We start from the raw sequence: 24,718 nt of genomic DNA, 5'->3' as shown, positions 1-24,718 counted from the left end.
TCTACATGAAATTAGTGTACAGTCATTAGAAAGTCAGTGATTATCTTGGAAAGTACTACTGGAACATTTCAGTAGCTTTGCTACAACATTAGAAATATACAGCGTATGTCTCCAGACCTACCACCATCTCACCTTTTCTCATAATTTGGTGTTGGATAAGTTTTCAGATCTTGACATTACAATTGAAAACATACTCAGCAGAGTGGTGTTTAACATGGTTCATAACCAGAATGCTAGGTTTTTCCCCAAATCTCAGCATTAAGTGTTTAAACTGCTTTATTAATAAAAATTACTTTATTAAGCTATATATAAAACTGACATGTAACTGATACATGTGTACGTTGCAACAAAGGAAATTCGGATTAAGGAAAAAACTTTGAAATAAGAGTGGCTATAGGCTGGAAGAGGTTACTCAGAGAGGCTGTGTAATCAACAGCCTTGAAGGTTTTAAAAGCTCTCCTAGCTAGGGCCCTGAGCAACCTGGTCTAACTTTGAAGCTAGCTCTCTTCCAATCAGGTTAGACTAGATGACCTCCACAGGTCCTTTTCAACCTATTATTCACCGTTTCTACAATATACATTGAAAAACTCAATTCTATACTATAGTAATCAAGGATGGGGATCATCTCAAATACAGGTATATCAAATATCTATAAAACTCCTTCTATAATACAGTAGTTGAACAATTCACAGGCAAGTATAGCTCCTCTGCATACGCTCGTTACATTGCTGCATCCTGCATTAAATACATATACCTACCAGCACAGTACTTTCATTGTTAAGAGCAAACAAAAAAACCCAACAAACCCCCCCCAAACCCACAGCACCACCACCACAAAAACCACCAAACAACCCAAACCCAACCCCAAAGAAACAAATAATACAAGAACTGAAAGAGATTCAGAATACTTTGTTAACTGGTGACGTTCTGCTGCAGTATACCTTGTGGTTGACCAGTTTTAGACGATATAGTATGACTGAAATTTTTACTTTTGATAAAATGAACATGTCAAGATATAGACTTTTAAGTTGAAAACATTCTAACAATAGTTTACACATATACACATAAACACATATATGTAAACACACATATATACATACACATAGACCATGGCAATGTATCAGGAACAGGAACAATTTAAGGTTTATGAAGTATTAAATATAATTAAGATTACATTGAGGAAGTAATATCCATTACAAAATGCTGATGTTAGACAGCAAATATTGACCTTTATAATTTATCAAGAGAAAAAGCTTTAATTTGCTTGTTATTCAAACTTTAACAATAAGTATGATAGCTTAGATGGCAGAAAGAAAAAAAAAACCAACCAGCATTTGCTATCACTTTGCATTAACATTTTGACCAGTCAACAATTCAGCAGTGATGAAATGTGCAGTTTGATTCAAAGTAAGACAAGGCTATTTAAATAACTCAAAATAAGAAATGGGTATTGAAACATTAGAATTTTGATAAGCGATCACAGCTGCACTAGAATTAGTTTCTATAGCAACAGAGGAAATAATGTGGAGAATTGCACTGCAATACAAGATGGATTCCTTACAAACACTGCTGTTCAAATAGAAAACTTTAACATTATTCACTGTATTAAAATATTTCTATTAAAATCGTTATTCAAATATCCTATATTTTGTACTTCATACATTGTTCTATTTTCATTCTCCAGGATTCAATCCTAATGCATCCATTCAAGTTTCATATTACATTTTCACACTTTCCTCCATTGCTTACCTCCCTATTTTAAAATTAATTAAAGTGACTTATTCTGAAAAATACCGTATCTTCGACCTCAAACTAATCTGCATTTTCAATCATTTTATTATCCCTACACAGAAGCACTCATTACATTTATTTTTCCAGCACTGTACTTGTAATACATAAGAGAATGTTTTGCCCATGCTATTCATAAGAAGCTGCATCACAGCCACGAGAATTAACATCACTATGGAACTTCTGAAACTTGTAGTCATATGAGACTTACACTAGCTTTTATCAGTGTGCGCTCTCATGTCCTAAGCATGATTAAGAAACCATAGCAAATCTATTAGTATTCATGGACCGAATACCCATAAGATGGTAAGATAAAAGCCTTTCAGTTGAGTGCATCTTTAGATTTCAAATGTTGCCCATTTCTAAGAATTATTGTTTCATTGCATCGTCTCTATGTTAGCTATTTTTGGCAACTAATTAAAAGCATATGCCTGAACCTTTTATGTATTTTGCCCTTATAATGAGACCTATTACTCTGGCTTATTCTATCCCTTTGAGTTCCAAAGTATCTTTCAAGTTACCATGGATACAAGTGATATGCTTTCTCCCACAACTGCTTTGTGTGCCTTATCAAACACCAGAAAACTGACACAGTCGGAATCTGAGCCGTCTATACAGGATGAGTATCTAACCTCTTGGAAGGGTTTCTCTTCCCTGTCCCCCCTCAAAAAATTGAGGAATGCCATACACTAACATTTGTAATAAAATAAATAAGCAGGTTCTCTTCTATCTAAAAATCTAGTATTTTTTTCAAGGAAAACAGAATGAAAAAAGGTGCAGACATAAAATAATTTAATCTCATCAACCCTGAAACAGTATTTAAATGAAAACAGGAGTACAGAGAGTCATTCTCAGTTTGCTGTTTATTTTGAGTTGACAGAGTTTAAGTGTTTCTAGATCAATGTATCCATTGAAGTTGTAAAACGTAGGAAATTTCAGCAAGCATTTCAGAAAGGAGTTGCAGAAACATTGTATGCAACTCCAAGATTACGCATAAACTAGAGTAAATAAAACTCCCTTAAACAGAAATTGTTAGGCCTCTTTATACCAATTTATTATGGGCATTTTCAAATGCAAATTGCATTCCAACAAGCTAGGAATAATTTGTACTAATCAGTGAAGAAGAGGGCAGTTAGTAAACTGATTTCCCCATTATGTTTCTGTATTCTGACCTCTTCTTAAGAACAAAAGACTCTCTCCCACTCAGACAGCAAAATTTACACAGGATTCAAAAACCAAGTGCTGACACTAACATAATTTGAGTTAACGTATGAGAAGTAAAGGGCAACAACCAGAAGGAAAAATAAATTATTGTGATATGAACTTGATATAGATTCATTCAGAACTGTCTCCCAACTGTCACTCCATTAAATCTATGGAAAGACATCAGCTACCTAAATGAGTGCCACAAAGGCAACTAAGCACTAGAGAGCCAGAGAACAATGGCTAGGCAAATGCTCTTCTTGCCCCCTTTCCTCAGTTATCTAAACATCTCTAAGTATTACAGCAAAACACTTGACAAAAACCCCAAAAACTTACCTCACTCGTTCATATCCACAAGCTCAGCCTTGCTTTAAAATACAGAGATTTTGAAGCACAGTATCTGAGCCAGCGACATGGAAGCAGAAAACACAGATTCCTATCCTTGTTATGAAATAACTGTATCATTCTGGTAAGTTTTCCACAAACACATATGAACTAAAGACATTAAATGTTTTCAGTTTTCTAGTAGTGTCACTGTAGGTTAGACTTACATTTGCATGGATTTCATAAGAGGCATTTCTTTTAACTTTAAAATTTAACTTTGAAGTGTCTCAGGTTATGGTACTCTCCTTTCGGGCCAAAAAATATCCACATAATGCTTTTACTGTGAACATTCTACTATAATTAAACCTCACTTTTTTTCTCGCCTGAAAATTTAGAAGTAATTGAAAGCTAGAGAACAATGAAAAGGGACTAAAAGTTGACTGTTACATTGTGGTATTTATGCTAAGTCATTTGTATGATCAAAATACTACTAGTTATGTAGTTGAATGTTGGAACCACTCACAAAAATATTAGCCTCTGGAACAGTGGAGATGATATTCACACCATGGCTGTGTACTCCTGCCATCACATTCACTCGACACATGCTACATATACAGCTCCTCTGTATAATACTCTCCTGGATTATCTGCACTGTACACAAAAGCACACAAGAGATCCCTCATTCCTCTCCGAGTAGAAATCAAGTGCAAACTAGTACTTTTTAAGAAATAACTACCATTCTTCATGAAAAGGGTTCTCAAGTTCTTCCTTCACAGAATCTCAAAGTTGTCTGGAAATGGCCACTGTTGCTGCCTATACTTCTGAGTCCAACAGATTGCCTTTACCACTAATGACAACTAATTTTTTTATTTCCACAGATTTTCTTCTTTTAAAGCCCCTTCTTGTTAACAGGAAGGAAATGGCACCAGGAAAAGCTGATGATTCAAAGCAGTGGTTATCATTACCAGGGAAAGGAATTTTGCTCTGAAAACAGTCAAAGATAACAGCCATTATCAAGCAGGATGATGAGTTTCTCTGAAGGAGAGCATTAGACACTAGTCTCTTAACAGACAAATTATTCCTCAGATATAAGAGAAAATGATCATCAACTCAAAATACCAAATTTTACCAGACCTAGTAAAGAGTCATCTATTGGCCAAGTTTTGTGTGGACATACAATTCATGATCCAAGATTTGACAGGAAAAGGAAAAAAAAAAAAAAAAAATATCAGAGCAGTACAATGAACTTCAACTCCAAGAAGAGCTTTTAAGTCATATATTTACTTGCAAGTTTTTATATGATCATTTCTATACTAAGACGTAAGCAAATAAACACTGTAAAGTTCAGGGAGAACACATCATTATTCTCTCTTGTTATTCTCATCATCTAACTCTGGCGTTATGTGCAGAATATAACATTGCCAAATATGAAGCACTCCAAAGAAGATAATTTTGAGAAAGTTACAAATTAATGCAAAATTAAGACTGGTTTTCTGGTCTGTATCCATCAGATCTTGAAAATAAGTGCAATAGTTTTTTTTCATTTTCACTCAACTCATCAAATTGCCACAAATGCTACATATGCATCAGAAACACTTCAAGGTATAATAAATCTTAATAAAATGCAACATAGATACAATTGTCTTTTTTCCTATTAAAATTCAGAGTTGTCTTTCTACCTATTAAAAGTCATAGGAATTTGGACAAAGTTCTAAAAAGATACTATCTGGTTTAAATCTTATTAACACAGTTTTTTTAGTGCTGAGGACTTAAAAACAAAGTTTCAGAAGTCATTACATGCACTACCAAACTACAAATGGCCAAAATACAGGGATAACCAAACAGATCAGATATAACAAAACCAGGAACTATGAGATACTAGAAGCCACAGAAAGTTTGAGTAAAATCAAATAACGTTCTAAACAAGATTCCTTGAAAATATGAAGAAATGAGTCTAATCACTCGTGTTAATCTTGACCAAATCCTGACCAAATTAAACAAGAACAGACGCTGCCCCTATTTTTTTTGCCAAAAGATGCAGAGTGGGCCCTGACCTTTCGGATACAAGTGTGCTTTCTGGTACAGATGTCAACTCTGCAGTAAACAGCAGCAATCATGTCACCTGTTCAAGTCATATACATAAACTGTATTTGTTCGGGCTGAGCATTTTCAAAGAAAAGAAAATCACACCTGAAGTCAGCCTCTTGAAGAGCTGAACCTTTTGTAGCTTCATTCTCCAAGATTTGGATTTTTCAGATACACATGCTCTTATCAGCTCTATTTTTAACCTGCCGCTCATATAGGATACTTAAAATTCTGAACATGTTTACATTATCCATCCAGCAGGCTAATGGAACTGCATACCAGACAGTCATGCATAATTCAAATCAATATCCTCAGGCTTGCAACTCTAAGTCAAAGCTGCCTTTAAATAAGCTGGGTGTGACTTCAACATGAATAAAATTTATCTAATTTTTAACCTTTATCTGACAAATTGATATATTTGCAAAGGAATGTCATAAAACTTCTTGAAAAATTACAACAAATAGAATATCACGATAACTGAAAATCTTTTAAAAAACACTTTTAAGGACAAAATTTAGAATGGTTCAACAAGACTGAGCGCAAAGGTTTCAAACAGCACTGGGAAATTTTTGTATTATTTTTAAGCAAAATATACAAATATATACATAAAAATACATACTGGCAGACTCTTAAGTGGTGTGAAAGGTGAATGTAGCAGGATTTCCTATTTACAAATTTAAAGATCAAGTTTTAATTGAATTGGGCATAGGTGACTCCACACAGAAAATCTTATACCCAGTTAAGCATGTCTGCTAGCTTCTCTCTAAGGATCAGAATCAGAATTTCCATAATAAAATAATTTTCCCTTTGAGTTTTCCCCCTTACTTTCATCAGACCATGATTCCATCATAGCATATAACCTTCAGCCACACTGAAATGACCAGAAGCATGGCAATTACACTAGCTAAGGATCTATTTCCAGCTTACTTGTAAATACAGTGGAAGAAAAGTAATCGTAAACAGAAAAAACCCAAATAACAAACAAAACACCCCACCCTAAATCAAATGAACACCCCCCCCCCCAAAAAAAAGGACTTCAAGTTGTATAATATATCAAGCTTTTCCTTTCCCCCAAGGAAAATATTCCAATGGTTCCTAAAAGTTAGGATAACTTTATAACACAAAAATCTTTTAAGTAGCATGTAAGAGCTTATTTTAACAAGGAAAAAAAAAAAGGCAGATCATTGCTTCCACAGAAGCTACAGACACAATTTCATGCTGTTTACTCAGATACGATACAGTCCCAATAAATAATATACACTATTAAAGTATCTATGAAAATAGTCATCCTAACAATAAAGTACATGTTATTAGATAAAAATGGTAACATTGTTCATCTTGTACAAGGACAAAATATTCATTAAATAATTCCAAAAGAATACTCATTATATAGTTACAGCATGGTCTATGAAATTGATACTTATGCATATGGAAAATAATCTACACTGACTAGGTAACAAAACAAAAAAAGTTCAGTTGCTAAAATAGCCCATTGCTCCTCTTTTACCAGAGAGACATTTAAAATGTAATGTGATCAGATTATAAAAAACAGTCCTAATGGTAAGTGGTCTTTAACCTAGGGGAAAAAAGCACAACTGGGAGGCAAACATTAATCTCAGACTACAGTTTAAAATCTTTTGGTTTATACTTTTAAAGGTAAGAATGATCCATTTATCCATAGGCACTATGGGGGAAAAACTGATCAACTGTTCTTTTGTAATATTCTTATGTAAAGTTGTAATAACATTTATAGTTCTCATATTCATGTAATAAGTACTGCTCCATTCTGCCGACCAAGTAGCATGACTATTCTCAGCAGGTAAGTAGAGTACTTGGTGTATACAGGGCAAAATTCCTTTTTCCAATGCACCTAATAAATGTCTACACAGAGATTTCCAGTCTGCTGTTCAATCCTGTTTCTTACTTACTCATTCTAGGATAGAGCCATGGGATCTCCGCAATTAGGGTTAAGATTAATGAAAACTGTATGTTCTTCTGTCCATTCTGTGGAAGTCTTTCAGAACAAGACATGTCTCATGGTATATGTGCCTAAAGATCAAAGAAACTGCTCCCCTATATCACTAGATATTACCATAATACCAAGAAAAAAGAATGCCCATACCCAATAGCTTTTAGATCATATTAGTACAAGAAATACCCACTTTTCAATGTGAACTCTCAGAATCAGCAAAGCACCAGGTTCATCAAGGAAGTGATCTTTTCTGCTGATACAGTACTACCTTGTGTTTATATCACAAAGCAGTTCTACATTTTATTAATGTACAATATCTATATGAAACACAATGCCACAAGGAACTATATCAGCCACAAATATGGATGTGAACTTTTCCCTGTTAATGACAGATCTTGATCCCTTCATAAATTCCAGATTCAAATAGACAAGAGACTTATTAAAATAATAAGTTTACAATAAAATGGAAACTTTCCTATAATTATTAATGTATGATTTACATCACTTCAGAGACATCACATTGCTAAGGGTGACTTTCTTCAAAGCCTTCACATCACTGCAAAGGGTATTTCTTCAAAGACTTCAAAATGCTGGCAGAAGGAACCTAATTTGTGAGATTGCTTTGCTCACTTGAGCACATCAGGAAAAAAAGCCCCTTCCCATTGGAGGACAGTTTTTCCTCCTCTTTGGAGTTGGTCTAGCTGGAAAAGGAATTTTCCTGTTGAAAATCTTATAATCATCACTGAGTTTTGTCACTAGTTTTCTTCTCTCAGCAGTAAATGACATCCATGCTTTAACATCTCTTTCCAGCATCTCCGCTGTTAATCATGGGGTAAATCCATTGTGTTGGGTTTGCGTGGCAGGGTTTTGGTAGCGGGGGGGCTACAGGGGTGGCTTCTGTGAGAAGCTGCTAGAAGCTCTCCCTGTGTCTGATAGAGCCAATGCCAGCCGGCTCCAAGACGGGCCCGCCGCTGGCCAAGGCCAAGCCAATCAGCGCCTCTGTGATAACATATTTAAGAAGAAGAAAAAAACAGTTAGGGAGAGAGAGCTTTTGCAGCCGGAGAGAGGAGTGAGAAGATGTAAGAAACTCTGCAGACACCAAGGTCAGTGCAGAAGGAGGGGGAGGAGGAGCTCCAGGCGCCGGAGCGGAGATCCCCCTGCAGCCCGTGGTGAAGGCCATGGTGAAGCAGGCTGTCCCCCTGCAGCCCATGGAGGAAGGATGAGGGGATGTAGCGATTCCACCTGCAGCCCGTGGAGGACCCCACGCCGGAGCAGGTGGAGGCACCTGAAGGAGGCTGTGGCCCGTGGGAAGCCCACGCTGGAGCAAGTTCCAGGCCGGACCGGTGGACCCGTGAAGAGGGGAGCCCACGCCAGGGCAGGTTTGCTGGCAGGACTTGTGACCCCGTGGGGGACCCCACGCTGGAGCAGTTTGCTCCTGAAGGTCTGCACCCCGTGAGAGGGACTCCATGCTGGAGCAGGGGAACGATGAGAGGAGTCCTCCCCCTGAGGATGAAGAAGCGGCAGAAACACCGTGAGATGAACTGACCGCAACCCCCATTCCCCCGTCCCCCTGTGCCGCTGAGGGGGGGAAGGTTGAAGCCGGGAGTGAAGTTGAGCCCGGGAAGATGGGAGGGGTGGGGGGAGGTGTTTTAAGAGTTGATTTTATTTCTCATTCCTCTACTCTGTTTTGCCTAGTAATAAATTAGATGAATTCCCTCTCTAAGTTTGGTCTGTTTTGCTCGTGACAACAATTAGTGAGTGATCTCTCCCTGTCCTTATCTCGACCTACAAGCATTTCGTTATGCCTTTTCTCCCCTGTCTAGTGAATGAGGGGAGTGAGAGAGCGGCTCTGGTGGGCACCTGGCCTTCAGCCAGGGTCAACCCACCACAGGGCCCCAGTACAGCAGAGACATGGAGCTGTTGGAGCGAGTCCAGGGGAGGGCCACGAAGCTGATCGGAGGGCTGGAGCACCTCTCCTATGAGGACAGGCTGAGAGAGCTGGGATTGTTCAGCCTGGAGAAAAGAAGGCTCCGGGGAGATCTAATTGCGGCTTACCAGTACCTGAAGGGGCCTACAGGGAAGATGGTGAGGGACTGTTTATCAGGGAGTGTAGTGACAGGACAAGGGGGAATGGGTTTAAGCTGAAGGAGGGTCCATTTAGATTAGGTATTAGGAAGAAATTCTTTACTGTTAGAGTGGTGAGGCACTGGCACAGGTTGCCCAGAGAGGCTGTGGATGCCCCCTCCCTGGAAGTGTTTAAGACCAGGCTGGATGAGGCTTTGGGCAACGTGGTCTAGTGGAGGGTGTCCCTGCCCGCAGCAGGGGGGTTGGAACTAGATGATCTTTAAGGTCCCTTCCAACCCAAACCATTCTATTCTATGATTCCAACAGCTATTATACTAGAGAAATTTCGCAGGTAATCTGATAAAGATACATCAGAGAAAAATCAGTGGCCACTTCTTCCTAACTACTTTTTCCATTGTATTTCTAACTAATTTCTTTAAAGCACATTAGAGGAAAATAAGATAAATGTTTATGGTCTAGTATTTAAGTGAGCCTTCAGTCTTCCAGTCTGAACACTAGTTCATAGTTCTCACTCCACATAAGCCATTTTCTTTGCCTGTAATTCTTAGCATCTGAAACTTACAGACAGACCAATTTTGAGAGAACCTCGTGGCCTTATTTTGTTGAACACAATACAACAATAATGAGGCTGTCACTCTGAATTTTTGAAACAGTAAGTCTTCATTCACACTTGGCTTGAAGATAGATCTGCTTATATGCACGGAATAATGATAGAAATTAAACTGGAAAACATATGATTATCAAGGGATTAACTGAGGGATCCATTCTTCCTCTCTCAGCCTGTCCAGTGGCTTTCACCTTAGCTCGACAAGTTTGAAGAAGTAGGATCTTGTTTTACAGAAGTTATTTACTGAGGAGAACACCCCCAAGTTGCTTTAACAAACTGGGGAGATTCACCTGTGTACCAGTTTTGAGATGCTTATGAAACAGCTTTTGCTGTTTATGTTGGGAAGATACTGAAAGAAAATCTCTGTATGTACTCCAAGTAGTTCAGTGAAGAGACTTCTCCCAAGACACGAAAACTAACAGGAGAGAAAGAAAAGGCAAAAAGCTGCATAAAGAATCAGATCCAAGAGTTTCCAGAAGAACAGTCGCCTTCACGTGCAAAGATTGACACAGAGGAGCAAGGCAAACATATGTCCAACAGACACATCAACATAAAGTGCCGAAAGCCTAGAGAAGAATAAAAGTGGAGAAGATAAACTACAAAAATAACATCATACTCTACCTTCACAATATGGAAAAGATGGATAAAATCCAGTAGCATATGCCTGCTAGAGCAGCAGATTCTCATTTAAGAGAACTTATGTTTTCTCACTGCAGTCTTTTAGTGCTTCCATATGTTTCCAAAAAACCTTGTGAAATGTAAGGCACTTGGGCCAGTCTCAGAAATAGAGCCTCCGAACAAACATGTCTTCAGCCGAGGGGCTTTATCAATTGAGAAGTCAGAAAAAAGACTTCAAAATAGGCTGGAGATGGAACCTGTGGTTGTACTGAGCTGGCAAACTATAGCTAAATAAAGTACATCTAAGTATGCTAAGTAAGCAAGCAAGCTTACTTCTTTTTCCATCATGATGTCACCTTGCCTCAGCATTGGGATCAATCCCCCTTGCTTGCTAATTTGGAATTTTGCACAGCTGTTAAAGAGGTGATTTGGGCAAGACAGGGCTTACGAACACCACAAATTAACTATAAAAAAACAGATCGTTTTCTTCCCCTCTTCCACCTTTCTCCTCTCAAGGGATTCAGAGAATCTTGATTTCAAAAGCAAAGAACAATCTACAGCTTTTGACATCTGCCTGCAAAACTCTAATTTCCAATATATTTACCCTAACATTTCTAAGATTAAAAATTTCCATTTTTAGGAATTTAAGGGACTGCTTCCTTAAAGAAAATACATTGTACTTCCTGTGAAGCTTATAGACATAAAGACATCACTTGCCTGTACAATGCTTGAGTTTTTAAAGTTCAGGAAGTAGCCACTACTGGAGACAAAGAGGCTAGTTTAATATCAGTAAGTTTTTTTAAAATTGAGGTTAATGAGAAAGTATGGTCCATTTAAGATCATGACCAATATAGACACTAAAAAATATTTCCGATTACCAAAGTACAAAGAATAATGCCAACTTAATCTAAAGTTTATAAACAAATACACTTCCTCATTTAGATCACTATTTCAATTCATAATCTCCTTGCTAGCAGAAATATCGAGTGTTATTTTTGCTTTTTTGTGTGTGTTTTTTCCTTATTTTTGTTCTTTATTTTCTGAAACAGATGTATAAAATCACAGCCTATATTAATCTCCTCTTCCAAAACATTACAAATTATTGGAGCACATAAAGACAATACTACATATTCAACAATTAATAAGAGCATTTGAAATGGTAGGGAATAATACAAGAAGTAGGATGCACATTATAAAAAGTGAAAGGGAAGTTATATTAGGATATGTATCAGGGAAAAGGAAAAACAGTGACTTCAATAAGTATCCATATTTTATTGGATAACATGAAAAAGAGCACAAAGATTATTGGCAAAAATAAGATTTCAAACTTCTAGCTGACCATAGAACTCCGGGCCTAAGACAGAGACTGGGTTAAGCGCACACACAGGTATGAAGAAATACTGCAGTTACACAGGTTTCTCTTTTCTGTGATTAACAGTTTTGAGTCATTTGTGCAAGAGTTGGAAATTTCAGGTGTAAACATATCTTTTGTACCATTTACTTTGCCATTCTGTTCCATTTTACTTTTGATGATGACATTCGTCATGATCTTGATTTTCTAATGAGCTCACTGCAAAAGTTATGTATTTATGATAGCTTCCAGTCTGTAGAAATACTTGCATCTAAGCACAATATTTTTTTCATTTAAAATATAAACTAAAACTCATCAAAATCTAAGTGCATCAAATGCGCTGTACAAATATATAAAGTGGATTAGACACTGGTCATAAGCACATATTTGTGAATCAAAATTTACAAACCTAAATTTCATAGAATGAAGTGCTACTAGAACATTCCATCATCAAAATACCCCAACAAAACCCACGAAATATCTTGCTTTCTTCATTTAACTATTGAAAACATTATACAAAATGCCATGTCAGTTCTATATAAATATGCTGAAAAGAAAGATTAATATGGCCACCTAGAGGAGAAAAGAATGATATGAAAACATGCCACACGCATTTTTAGGCTTCAGAATAAAACATTTTTAAAGATGTGCAGCCAGAAAATAGATGTAATAAACTAATTATGTAATTGATAATAAGTGAACCTTAAAATAACATGATTAGACATTTTGATGGTCTTAGTAATAAAAACATATTCATATTAGACACGGTTTTAGCAAAGCTTACAGTGTGTATTAATAAAGACAAGATTATATTTTTGTCTCATTGTGAAATTTTGTGTGTGCCCTGCTAAGTGCAGACACATCTAAATAAATTTAAAAAGTGAAGATTAAAGTGCAGAGTAAACAGTTATTAGTAAAACTGTTTACTGACTCCCTTGACAACACACAGCACACTGCTGCAAGATACAACATGTGATAGAGATTAACTGCTGAAAGAAAATAACAAAGAATTTTCTGAAAATGAAATATCATTTTTATTGCTCATATTACTCTACTTCTGATGGAATTTTTCACGATATCATCAGAGGCTGATTTACTGCAGTGAGCTTGAGGAAACAGAGATGAGACAAAAATGAATTCCCTCTTCTCATCACTTCACTGTAAGACTATCAAGCCCTGGTCAACATATGGACTGATTGGTGCCTTAAGCTGGAAGTACAGCTGAAATGTTTGTCTTAGAAATAGAAATGTAAAGTACATATGAGGAAACACAAGCACACAAAGTAAAATATATTGACAGTTGTTTCTCTCATTAAATAAAGTACATAGGAACACATTGCTTGCTCCCCCCTCACTATAAAGAATCAAGAAATGGTTCTATCATTTGTCTTTACACTTCTAAAAATAATTCAGCAGTCATAAAAACCCAGCTATTTAATTAAACATTTCAGGATTCCTATGGCATCAAGTATTCTATAGATTTATTCTGCAAGTTTAAGGAGCAGTTTAAGGAGCTCTGAATTTTTAAAAATTACACTGAAACATCTGGAATGTTGATGCTCTCCACTTAGAATCAGAGATTTTTAACCTCATCTGTTCACTGAACTGTTTCTCTGAACATATATGAATTGTTTGGTAGCGATAGCCAGGTCTCATTTATTTTTGGCTGCAGGCTTTCCTCATGAGGTTTCCACCTTCTCATCAAAGTTCTAGGTTGGGCAGCTTTCCCTCTGTAATGATCATAACATGACGAGGCATACTCTGTCTCTTCCTCTATTCTAACCCACCTCTATCATCGTGCAAAGATTCCTTCTTTTATGCTTGAAGTAATTTAGGAAGAACACAAAAAGTACTAACACTAATTATTCTAGTGTGCCACCTTCAGGTCACTGAAAAGTGAAAAATACTAGATTGTTAATCTGTTGCCATGTCTAATACCATAAAACTATTTTTAATACTGTTGAACATAATTTTATTGAGATTAATGAATTACAAAAATAAGAGAAAATCACTCTAATTTGCAAGCACTTTGCAGAAAACTAGAATGATTGCAGGCTATCTAAATAACTGCTGATTCTCCACTCCTTGTAAAACGTGAGAAGAGAATGCTCTCACAAGCAGCAGCAAAACCAAAACAATTACAGTATATTAAAGCTTTTTTGCAAGTAGAAGTATGTGGTTAAAAACTTACAATTTTCTAAGTTAGGATGTTTTGATAGTTTTTGCTTTAGATTTTTTTTTCAAACCCTGAATGTTGTTTCATTATAATAAATTCAATTTGCATACTAATTTTAGAGTGGATATGTGTGTGCATATATATAAATGGGTTTTACATCCAGCCAGCTTCCTGAATGGAAAGAGCATTGAGAAGGGATAGCAGTTGGTGACAGATATCTTTAGCAATAGAAGAAAAAACGAAAAAGGAAGCGGGGGGGAAACAATTGTAACTTTCCTGATGCAATACTTGGACTTGCCAAGTATTCTTTTGTCTTAGATTCTAACCATGATATAGATTTCCAGACTGGAATTCTCATTCCCCAGAAGAGGATAAAAGTCTGTGACTATGGATTTTCATAACCTGAGAGAATGACAAGGAAGACAATTATTAAAACAACAACAAAAACCCTGGATACAGACTAGCACAATACCTTTTGAGCTTAAGGCTTACTGGGCCAAAGTAGAAAGCTCAGATGAACTGAGAACTTTTCACTGAGAAGATGAACTAGGTAGGATAAAAACAAATCTGAACAACTGTGAAATAGAAAGAGGAATGTCATATGTTCCTTCCAACATGAATTATTCTATGACTATTTTAACAACCGGCCTCAATAGTTTGAAAAGAGACAAATACATTATTCTGGGTATCTGAAAGTAGTCATCTTGTATAATTTGTATCTGGTATTACTTGCTAATAAATACAATTGAGTTTTCCATCTCCTGTTAATATACATCACCTTTCTTCCCAAAAGTGACATAAGCCATACAAAAAACTATTATCTTATCATGTTCCCCTCACCAACACTGTTGATAGACCTCAGTAGATATAAAACCCAAACATGATATCCCTTTCACTATCCTTCTTCCTTGTTGTCCCTCTCCATCACAATGTCCAAGGATTGGTTCTCACCACCTGACCTCACCTCTGCACCTCCTTCCCTATTTGCTGGAACTCAGACTCCCAGGTCTTCCTACAATTTAACAACAAAGGAAAGAACCAAAATTTCTGATGATGTGAAAAGAATCCTCTTATTCTGCAACTTACTTCAGTTATGGCTTTCATGTCCTTTGAGTCTTAACTTGGAATCATGAATGCGCATGCACTAATTTCAAATTTCAGTGGCATACTTTTATATAATTGAATTACATCACATAGTAGAAAATCTAATTTTTTTCAAGCACTTCTGAACATTTAAGGACAGACATCTGTTACATGTATCCACTTTTCTGTAGAAAGCATCAATCTCTACAAAACCTTTGCACTTTGAAGGGAGACCAACAAATACCTTACTATAGCACAGTAACTATATTAGAATCTGACTTTTACCTAACTTCAACCAAAGTTCACTTTTAATGCTAGAAAATGGCTATAGACACAGTTCTTACATACAGCTATTTTCCAGCACAAAAAGCATATTGACAAAATATTGACAGCAGAATTCTAAGCCTCTCAGCCAGTCAGGTCGTCACCCTAACTTACACTAAATATACCACAAAAGAAAACATCCATTGTTTACACCCAACTTTTAACACCATGAAAAAATTATATTAATCTAATCTTTGTAATCAGATTTTTTCTGTGATTTCAAGAAAAGAAAAAATACAGAACATTCAAGTAATGCACATTGCAATGACCATATGCACTGTAACCAATAACCAATTTCACTTACTTTGCTGTTATAACAGCTTGTCAACAGAGGAAGAACAGGTCTTCTTTGTATTTATAATACCACAGAATTCATCAACAGTTGCCATGTTTCTTTCCTAAATTAAAAGTTTAAATTCCTCCAAAAATAAAATGGCTAATGATAAAATTGTATGAAACTTAAAATAACAAGATAGTATATCATTTGCAGTATTTCTGGAAGATTCTGCACAAGTATGTGCCATTTTTTTGGAGCATGCACAAATATAAGACATATCTGGGTATTTCTTGCAGACATTGACTATTTGCAAGTCAAGCTGTCCTCATCTAGGACTTAGTTATCCAGAACATAATTCTGAAATTTGGAATAAAAGGAATGCTTTTAAATCACTCTTACCTTCATCTATTGAGGCTTCACTACTGTATCCATCATATTCTGCAGACAGGGGACTATATTTTTGTCTGGTTTCCCATATATAGTTTTTTTGCTGTCTGCCATCCACCACTGGCAGCCTGGAACTCTGGGTTCTAGACAAGGCCTCATGATATTTACCCAGTGCTTCATCTTCACTCTCAGATGATGAACCATGCTGGTCTTTACTCATATAAGAGTTGTCTGTTTGAATAAAATAAAGCAAATCGACTACAGCTCAAAAGAGAATACAAGAAAATAACCATAAAAGGTTATCATTGAAGAAATTTAAGCTATTTCAATTAGAATTTCTGTAATATTTTAAAAATATCATCTTGTTGTAATTATAAGTATTATGTGATTTTGTAATTGGTGAGAGCTATTTTTATTTTCTAGAAAAACTGAAAGATCATTAAGCCTCCAAAAAAGCATTCTAAAACTTATTCAACAGAAAATGGATCCACTTATGTAAGGCAGCACACATTGAAGTTCTTGAAACCCTTGATTAAGTAAGAAAATGCTCAAAGTCATTTATGTAAAGTAAATCCAACACTGCTGCAACATTACATTTGGATACCTAACATCAAAAAGGCAGCTCCTGATCCTCCATTCCCAGCTGATTTTTGCTGTAAGCATGCAGTATAACATAGAAATGAAACCGATTTACAAAGAGAAGCCTACAACAAAATCATCTTAGGATATTTATGTCAATAGTGCTCAAACTCACAATAACAAATGGGAAAATGCTAGTGAAAGATGTTTACATGCACAGTTTTATTTAACTTACAATAAACAGCCCCTTGTTCAATAACTGAAATTAATGCAGATTCTCACTGCAGACATCTGGCAACAGCAAAAATTGCACAGAATAATCTATCTAGTTAATTCTTTTATACCAGTTCCTCTATAATGCCCAGCCCTGTGGCCAACTTTTTCCAAGTACATCTCAAGTATGGCTTCCTCCCACAAGTCAAAGACTCAGCTGCATTTTTATTTCTGTAAAAGGAAAGCTTCCTCCTTCTTTTTCCAAGTCTCACATGGATTCTGTCCAAATTTAACATGCCGTGCAGAGGTTCTGTAGATCTCAAACTCTAATAGGCATTAAAAGAGTTCACGTAAATTCCATAAAGTTCAGCATTACCACTAGTCTGTGAGCAAGTCTATGGTATATGATTTGCCAATGGATTTCCATTACCAGCAGAGCTCTGAGATGCCCATGAAGCTGGTTTTTCAGCTCCTGATTCTGCAAGGGAATATTGTCTAACATGCTATCCAGCCATTCTCAACTGCTTCTCCCCTCCCTGCTTTTATGCTCTCCACCCAGTCCCTGTCCTAGCTGTAGTTCAGCATTTCTGCTGCCATTAGTCTCTGTCTTCATGCCCAGCCAGTCTCTCTCCTCTGCCTGGGTATTCAGCTTATCCAAATTTCAACCATTTAAAATCAAAGGAACTCAACCTATGCCAGTCATCTAGGCTTCTTTTACAGTCCAGTGTTTCCCTCCTCCTACTACAGAGGTTCTTCCTTCCCACTTTTAGGTCAGCCTCTAGAGTATGAGTAAAATCACTGCCCATAGAAGTCTATTTCTCCCTGGTACTCATACAGAAAAGCCAATACTGCAAGTTTAAGACATCTTTTGCAAAGCTACATTTATGTGAGTAGAATCTTATCCCAAGTTCCTGTCTCCCAGCCCCATACTCCAGATTCCTGCTCCAAGCACCCAGTTTTGGTCTCTCATGGTGACTTCCTCTTTATTCTGTTTATTCAATCTCAATTTCTCTTTACTTGCACCTAACCAACTACTCATGGAACCTTAGTCTTTCAACCTTAGTCTCTCCACCTTCACACGTTATCAGTTCTCCATAGCTGCCACCCAACCTACTTCAAATCCTAGTCTACCACTTGCATCATGCCACATTTGTTCAGGAAGTTTCTGTCCTCACAAAAGTCATGTTTATTCCCAATTCTTCTGTTCCAACTTCCAATGTCCTTCGGTAACCATAAGTATCAAAAGCAGGATAAGACCTGCTCTGTCCTTCAACCCCTACAATGAAGCATATGAGTGCAAATGGGACGGTCAGTGAATTTAACAAGCAAATTATAAGAAGAGTTTACTATGCCTTTTCAAAAGGCGAAGTTTCCAAAGATCTACAGCTTGGTCAAACTTACATGTTTTTTCATAGAAGAACATGGGCATCTCTGACATGGGAAAAGTGCTGTCCCACATTTCAAGTACATACTCCAATATACAAAGGTGCCAAAGCATCTTAGTGTAGCAGATGTGAAATCTACTTATTTTTTGCACAGATAACCAGCATGTTTTTCCCATACTCTATTCCTGGAAACAGCTAAAGATTTTAAACTATAGCTTAAAAAAAAAAAAATTCTCAGACAGAAAGCATGCCAAATTTTATCCCAAATATTTCAAATTTGTCATACAGTTTTAAGAAACTGAAAAAAAGGTCTTGAAATGGAAAATGTCAGGAAACCTTAACTGCAGATGGTGTTACCAGCTCTACATGAAATGTGTATGTAATCTTAATTTAGTATTTATAGGAAAACTGGTGCCTTAAAAGACTGCTAATGAGCAACTAGATCTTTCAACTCTAGCCTATCAATTCTAATTCAAGTCTGACAGGTATGGTTCTTACCATTGTGTGGATGGCTATAAAGCAAGTTTAATTTCACTGATCACTTACTGAAAATATCACACCAAGTAGGATATCTTCTGGCTAGTATATAGGAGACTCCTTTGCTGGTACAGAGTAAAATTTTGTATCTCATATGTCCCTCAACTGGTTGAAACCTGCCACCCAGGAAACTTTTACAGATTTCCACAACTATAATTAAAGAAGGGCATACCAGGACTAAAATATAGTGATAGACATCAATATTAGATGCATCACTTATCATTACAAGAAATGTATTCACAAATAGGAAATTAGCTTCATTAATCAGTCTGCATAAAGAATGGAATAGCATAAGACATGGTAGCAACATGTTTGAAAGAAGTACTGAAAGTTATGCCTCTGATAATACACTGTCATTTGTAAGCATCCAGAAGTTCTCAGTGATAACAGATATTTTTTCTCCAGTTCCTAGCATAAAAGAATGAGGATGTATACTATTATTACAAGTCATGAAACAAGACCTCTTCATAGAACTTTAAAACCTCATTAAAATTAAAACACAAGCTATCCGTGCAAACATTTTGAAAATAAACAATACAAATCTGTTTCAGTTATCTGGGAAAAAATAGCTTCCTTCACATTAAAAAAAAAACCTCAAGGTTTTATACCTCTCCTTGCCACTTCTCTTTTAATTTTTATATCTTAGTTGGAAACTTCCCTAAGAGAATTCATGTTCTTATTAAAAACTTTCCTTTATGTCGCTAACACAGGTTATATGTAATTATTAACCTATTGAAAGCTATTCATTTGCTTATTATGGGACCTAAAATGCCATTTTTTGATAGAGAATATACTTTACAAATATTGTATTACATGAAGAAATAATGGATAAGATCATAGTTTATCATACAAACATGGAAACCACTTCCTAAATCAAATTTAAAAAAAAACAAACAAAAAAACCCCAACAAAATGAATAACTGAAATTTTCAGATAAGGGAAAAACACATACACACACTGAAAAAAACCCAAGCTACCAACAACACCTGATTTCTATTGTGAAATAATTAATTTCTCTACAGAAACAGCATCTCCAGAAAAGCCGGTGTTGCTTTCTAAAAATTCACTACACAGTCTGCAAAACGATTGTGTAAAAATGCAAGGTTTTACTTCTTACAAACTATTATTGCAATTCCACTGTCATATTCTTAAAGATTGGATGTTGAACATGGCACACACAGCAATATCAACAATATATAGGTTTTCTTTGTAAGACTACAACTTTTTTTAAGACAAACCTCATTCAGTTCTTTCTATACTTAAAATCACTTAATTGCCACTTGTCATTGAGTTTTGTGTCTTGAAATTATCTTATGTATCCCAGAAAAATTCTGAAGATCTACTGTAATGTAAAAAGAAGGGGATTTTTCTGCATCATCTTATCAAATTTTATGCAAGGCTTTTAAAATACACAAAATAAAACCCACTTTCACAGAACAATCATTAATTTGCAGTATTAATTAATTCATAGTTTTCTACAGAAAACACACAGGGCACTGCAGAGAAGGTACGAAAAACTGTATATAGAAAAAGAAAAGTTAGAACACAGGAAAGCCATTCATTCATCAGTTCCTTTAAGTAATACTTTAAAAAGTAATTAACTTCCAAGAAATATCAACGTAATTAGAGAATGAAGCACTGACAACACAGACTTACTTTCATGCACAGGAAACACTATTATTAAATGTGTATATTAGGTGAAAAAAGTAGAAAGTATCATAAGTTTCAGGAAAGGTTGAAGAACCAGTTTGCTGATGGACTCCTCACCTTTTCCTGCTGTCACCTTATTACATAGCTCTCTTGAATTCTTTTCTGATCTCTTTGAGTTTTTCTTTTTGCCCGCTTTTGCAATTGTAGTTGACACATCGTCTTCATCCTTTGATATGGATTTTCCTTTTCTGTCAAAAAAGGCTTCAGATTTCTTTTCTCTGAATTCATTAATGCAATTGGGATGGTCATCGTGTGTCTTCCTCAAGCTGGAGTCCGATAATTTTTGCTTCTGTACTTCAAGAAGTTTTGTTTCTAAATCTTGGGGAACATTCATACTATGCACTTCTTCAGAATTCTTAAAGTCAACTCCAGGTGACCACGGTTTGATTTTTCTATGCAAGTGATTCTTAGAACTATCTGATACTGCACATAGGCAATTATCTTGTTCCTCCATAGATAGCTCCATTGTAAATTTATCACTTTTCAGGTTACTATCCTTCAAGAACTTATCATTTACAAAACATTCATTTCCTCCTACTGGTTCCCTTTTAAAAGGTCCTCCTACATTCTTCAAATTCTGAAGTACTTCTGTATCACTTAAATGATTATTACTATCTCTGCCTTTTAACTGGCATTGGTTTTTGTCCACGACGTGGTCAGATACTCCATCCTGACTTGTATCTTTTTTTACAAAATCTAATGAATTAGAATAATGAGTGTCTTTATGTTCTGCTATACCTCTCTTCGCTTTCATATTAATTTCCTGAGAGTGAGTTAATGATGGTGTACGTTCCTCTCTCTCTTGCACAGGTTTATCATTCTGTATTTTGGAGCTTTCATCTTCTGCACGAAAGCCATTTATTATGCTCGTTACTTGCTCTGTTACTGAATCAGCTACACTGTAGCCAACCTCTCCAACAACACTGGTCAGATCATCCACAGCACTGCTAAGTGTGTCGACCAGAGAAGACACAGAGGGAAGGCTCAGATTTTGGTGGAGGTTTCTGAAAAATGCCATTTGTCCAACCTATTCAGCAAGAACTTTTCATACAGAAAGGTCCTCCGTTTCACGAACTGATCAACTCCATTTCTCCAAGTTCAATTTCAGAGCTATTTGCTTTTGCTATCTCAAACTCAACACATTTATCGGGGAAGTTGCAGCTTTGCTCTTTCCATTCAATATGCATTAAAAATAATAAGAAAGCAGCTAAGTAAATATCTTGAAATGAAGCCACAATCAACCTGCAAAACCATAGTCTTTCATCAACTGCAGCATCAACTAGCCATAATAAAATTCATTATTTTCAAAAATAAGACAACTGTGTGAGTTGGAAATATGTTTTTTTTAATTCTAACCTGCAAAGAAGAAGTTGTGAGACATTTAAATTGCATCCTTTCATCAACGTCACACCAAACCAAGCTTTTAACATAATAGCTGCACAAAAACACGCATCATGGAGACTTCTTCACCCCAAAATACGTGCTGTCTTTTACATAAGGTAAGATATTTCGGAACATCAGGACTTGTTTTGTAGCAAAAGGAAAGTTAAGATGACAGACTTAATTTCGGAGGGGGGTGGGGGGGAGCTTTTTCTGTCTCCAAGAAAATTGAAAATAAAAATTTAGCTGCACCTTTTAAGGAGGTAGATGGGAAAAAACCCTCTCAAAATTTCCCATTCTGTTCTCTGGTGCCTGCTTCTTCCTCTCAAGTCAGCTAACAAAGCCCATTCAATTTCCATAGTCCAAAAGTAGAAAGGGGTTATTTTACCAACCCTCAGTATCCTTTTTGAGGTCTAATTTTGCTCATTTCACGTTTTTAATAGAACAATGTTTTTAAGAATAAAGTATAGAAATAGATGTCTTTAATAATATAGATGTCTTTAGTTTCTAATGTTTTACTACTTTGAAATTATTTTCCAGGTGAGTAAATGCAAGACCTTCTCCAAAAGGCTGGTGAAGGATTTTAATAGGCTGAGTGAAAACCCAATAATCCCATTCCCAAATTTACTTGAGAACATTTAATTATACACAATTATGAAACGTTTAAAATACGTGCAAGAGTATTCTCATAGTGCAAGAGAAATATCTTCCCATAAGTAAATGTCAATTCTTTGGTTATGTAGCTGTTGAATTTCTGCAGTTTGTGAATACAAAAGTTTCTTCCTTTCCACATACTGCACAGTCATGGGAAAAATCAACACTGTGTGTTTTCATCACCCAAGTCAAGTGATTATTTGTGTATTTCTACACATCCTTGTAAAAATGCACATTCTTATAATTAAGTTTAATACACTGTATTTCAGATACTTACAAAGTTTATCTTGTGAATTCTTTCTTGTAGTGTATCCTGAATCGAGATCTGGGAAACCACTAACATTTTCAAAACACATCTTCTTATTAATATATAGGAAAAGTAGCAACATGAGAATAATGAACACCCCGACAGCAGACAGGAATCCAATTGCTTCAGGAGATACTAAAAGAAACAGAAAGAAACACATTTTTAAAAGTCTTGTAAAAGTTTAACTTGTAAAAGTTGTATTTATCAGAATTGATCATTAATAAATACTACTAAAGTTCCAAGTATATATGCAAGATATAAATGGAAACCTACCATTTAAATTTGAGTTAATGTTTAACACTGTTAAATTTCATCAGTTTCTTCTCTTCCAACCATCTTTTCAAAGAACAGAAAAGCATCTAGTCCTCATCTAAGGGAGGACTGACATCATGAGCAAGAGGTTCTGCTGGAGTACTGGACCCCATAACAAGACAAGGTCTCTGTAGAAAATGAGGAGATGATCAGCAGATGCCAAGGTTGGTAATTTTTGATAGAACGTCTTGGAGAGAGTACTAGAAGGGAGCTAAGAGCTTCCCCCTTCCTGGAAGGAGCTGGAGGTTTGGCAACCTAGACTCAGGTCCAACTCATAGATACTACTGCTCAGGAGGGACTAAGCCCTTGCTGGTGAGGCCATTGCATCTGCCAGCTTTGTTATGCTCAGCTCCTGGCTCCTCTTCCCTGAGGGACCAGTTGGCCCTCGCTGCTCCCTGACAAGTAGAAAACTGTATGAGCAAAAAACAGAATGAGAAACAGCACATAAAGTTATGTTCCTTACCCTGGTATCTGTGCCACTTGCATATAAACCAAGAAAGAGCTAAGTGGAATAGAGATAAAGCATACTTAATAAAAACCAGGTAGAGGAAAAAAAAGGCTGAAGTAGACTGACATGTCTTAGTGTATAAAATAAAGAATGTGTAATTGATATTAAGCAGATAGCAGAAAAGGAGTCTTGGGCATCTTTTACAGGGGTAGAATCTTGCAAATCCATCACTACCTAAGTAACAACATCAGAAATACTGGTTAAGACCAAGATTACCTAGGAAATGGTTTCAGAAATATGAAACCTGAGAACGGATGTAGCAAATTGGACCAATGGGGTAAGAGTAATTAAGGGGCAGCTTGATATTCAAAAGGAGACTAGGGAATGTAAGGGATATAGAAGGGTCTAGAAACGTAAGAAATAAGGAACAAGTTGTAAAAGCAGTTCAAGAACAAGAGAGGGCAGATCTTTTGACAGAAGGAGTGCAGATGCCCACAGACTATAACAAAGCTGATCTGCTTCATTAACCAAGGCTGCCAGGATATCAGAGGGAAGCCCCTTGGGCAACCCAGTGGACTCTCCACTGAGTCTACATCTGAAAGACTTGATGTGAGAAGTTAAAGGGTGACAGAATTGCAAATTCGTTACTAAGTGATGTGGGAGGTTAAAGTGAAGGGTTATAGAACTGTAATTCATTAGTATTTGGATGCAACTTTTACAAGAACAAAGTGATAGAACTATAACTCAGTAACTGTGTGCAATTAGCAACAGAGTTACAGAACTGTGATTCCTAGTCATATGTTTATTAGTTAATTAATCTGTTAATTGGTTTATCAGTAGTGTGCTGACCAATTAATAAACATTATAGCCTCTTCTATCAGTTATGTCTCAAACCTGCAGTCTAAAGAGGGAG

General features: G+C 36.3%; 1 protein-coding gene across 3 annotated transcripts in view; it reads right to left on the bottom strand.

Annotated features, from left to right (window-relative positions):
- SYT14 (synaptotagmin 14) overlaps positions 1-24,718 on the bottom strand; it is a 95,121-nt gene that overhangs the window by 43,106 nt on the left and 27,297 nt on the right. For 2 of the 3 annotated variants that reach the window (XM_054822030.1, XM_054822031.1), the window contains exons 3-4: positions 23,016-23,180; positions 16,293-16,511 (exon numbers count right to left, since the gene is read on the bottom strand). In XM_054822030.1, coding sequence (XP_054678005.1) covers positions 16,293-16,511; positions 23,016-23,180 — 384 coding nt within the window. Of the gene's footprint in view, positions 1-16,292; positions 16,512-20,761; positions 21,723-23,015; positions 23,181-24,718 lie in introns of those variants that run through there. The other variant, XM_054822029.1, reaches the window with a different exon arrangement.

The sequence above is a fragment of the Grus americana genome, chromosome 3 (genome assembly GCF_028858705.1).
Source record: "Grus americana isolate bGruAme1 chromosome 3, bGruAme1.mat, whole genome shotgun sequence".
In the NCBI taxonomy this organism is placed as follows: Eukaryota; Metazoa; Chordata; class Aves; order Gruiformes; family Gruidae; genus Grus; species Grus americana.
The sequence above is the reverse complement of the archived record's forward strand: the minus strand, read 5'-3'. Positions and strand labels throughout refer to the sequence as shown.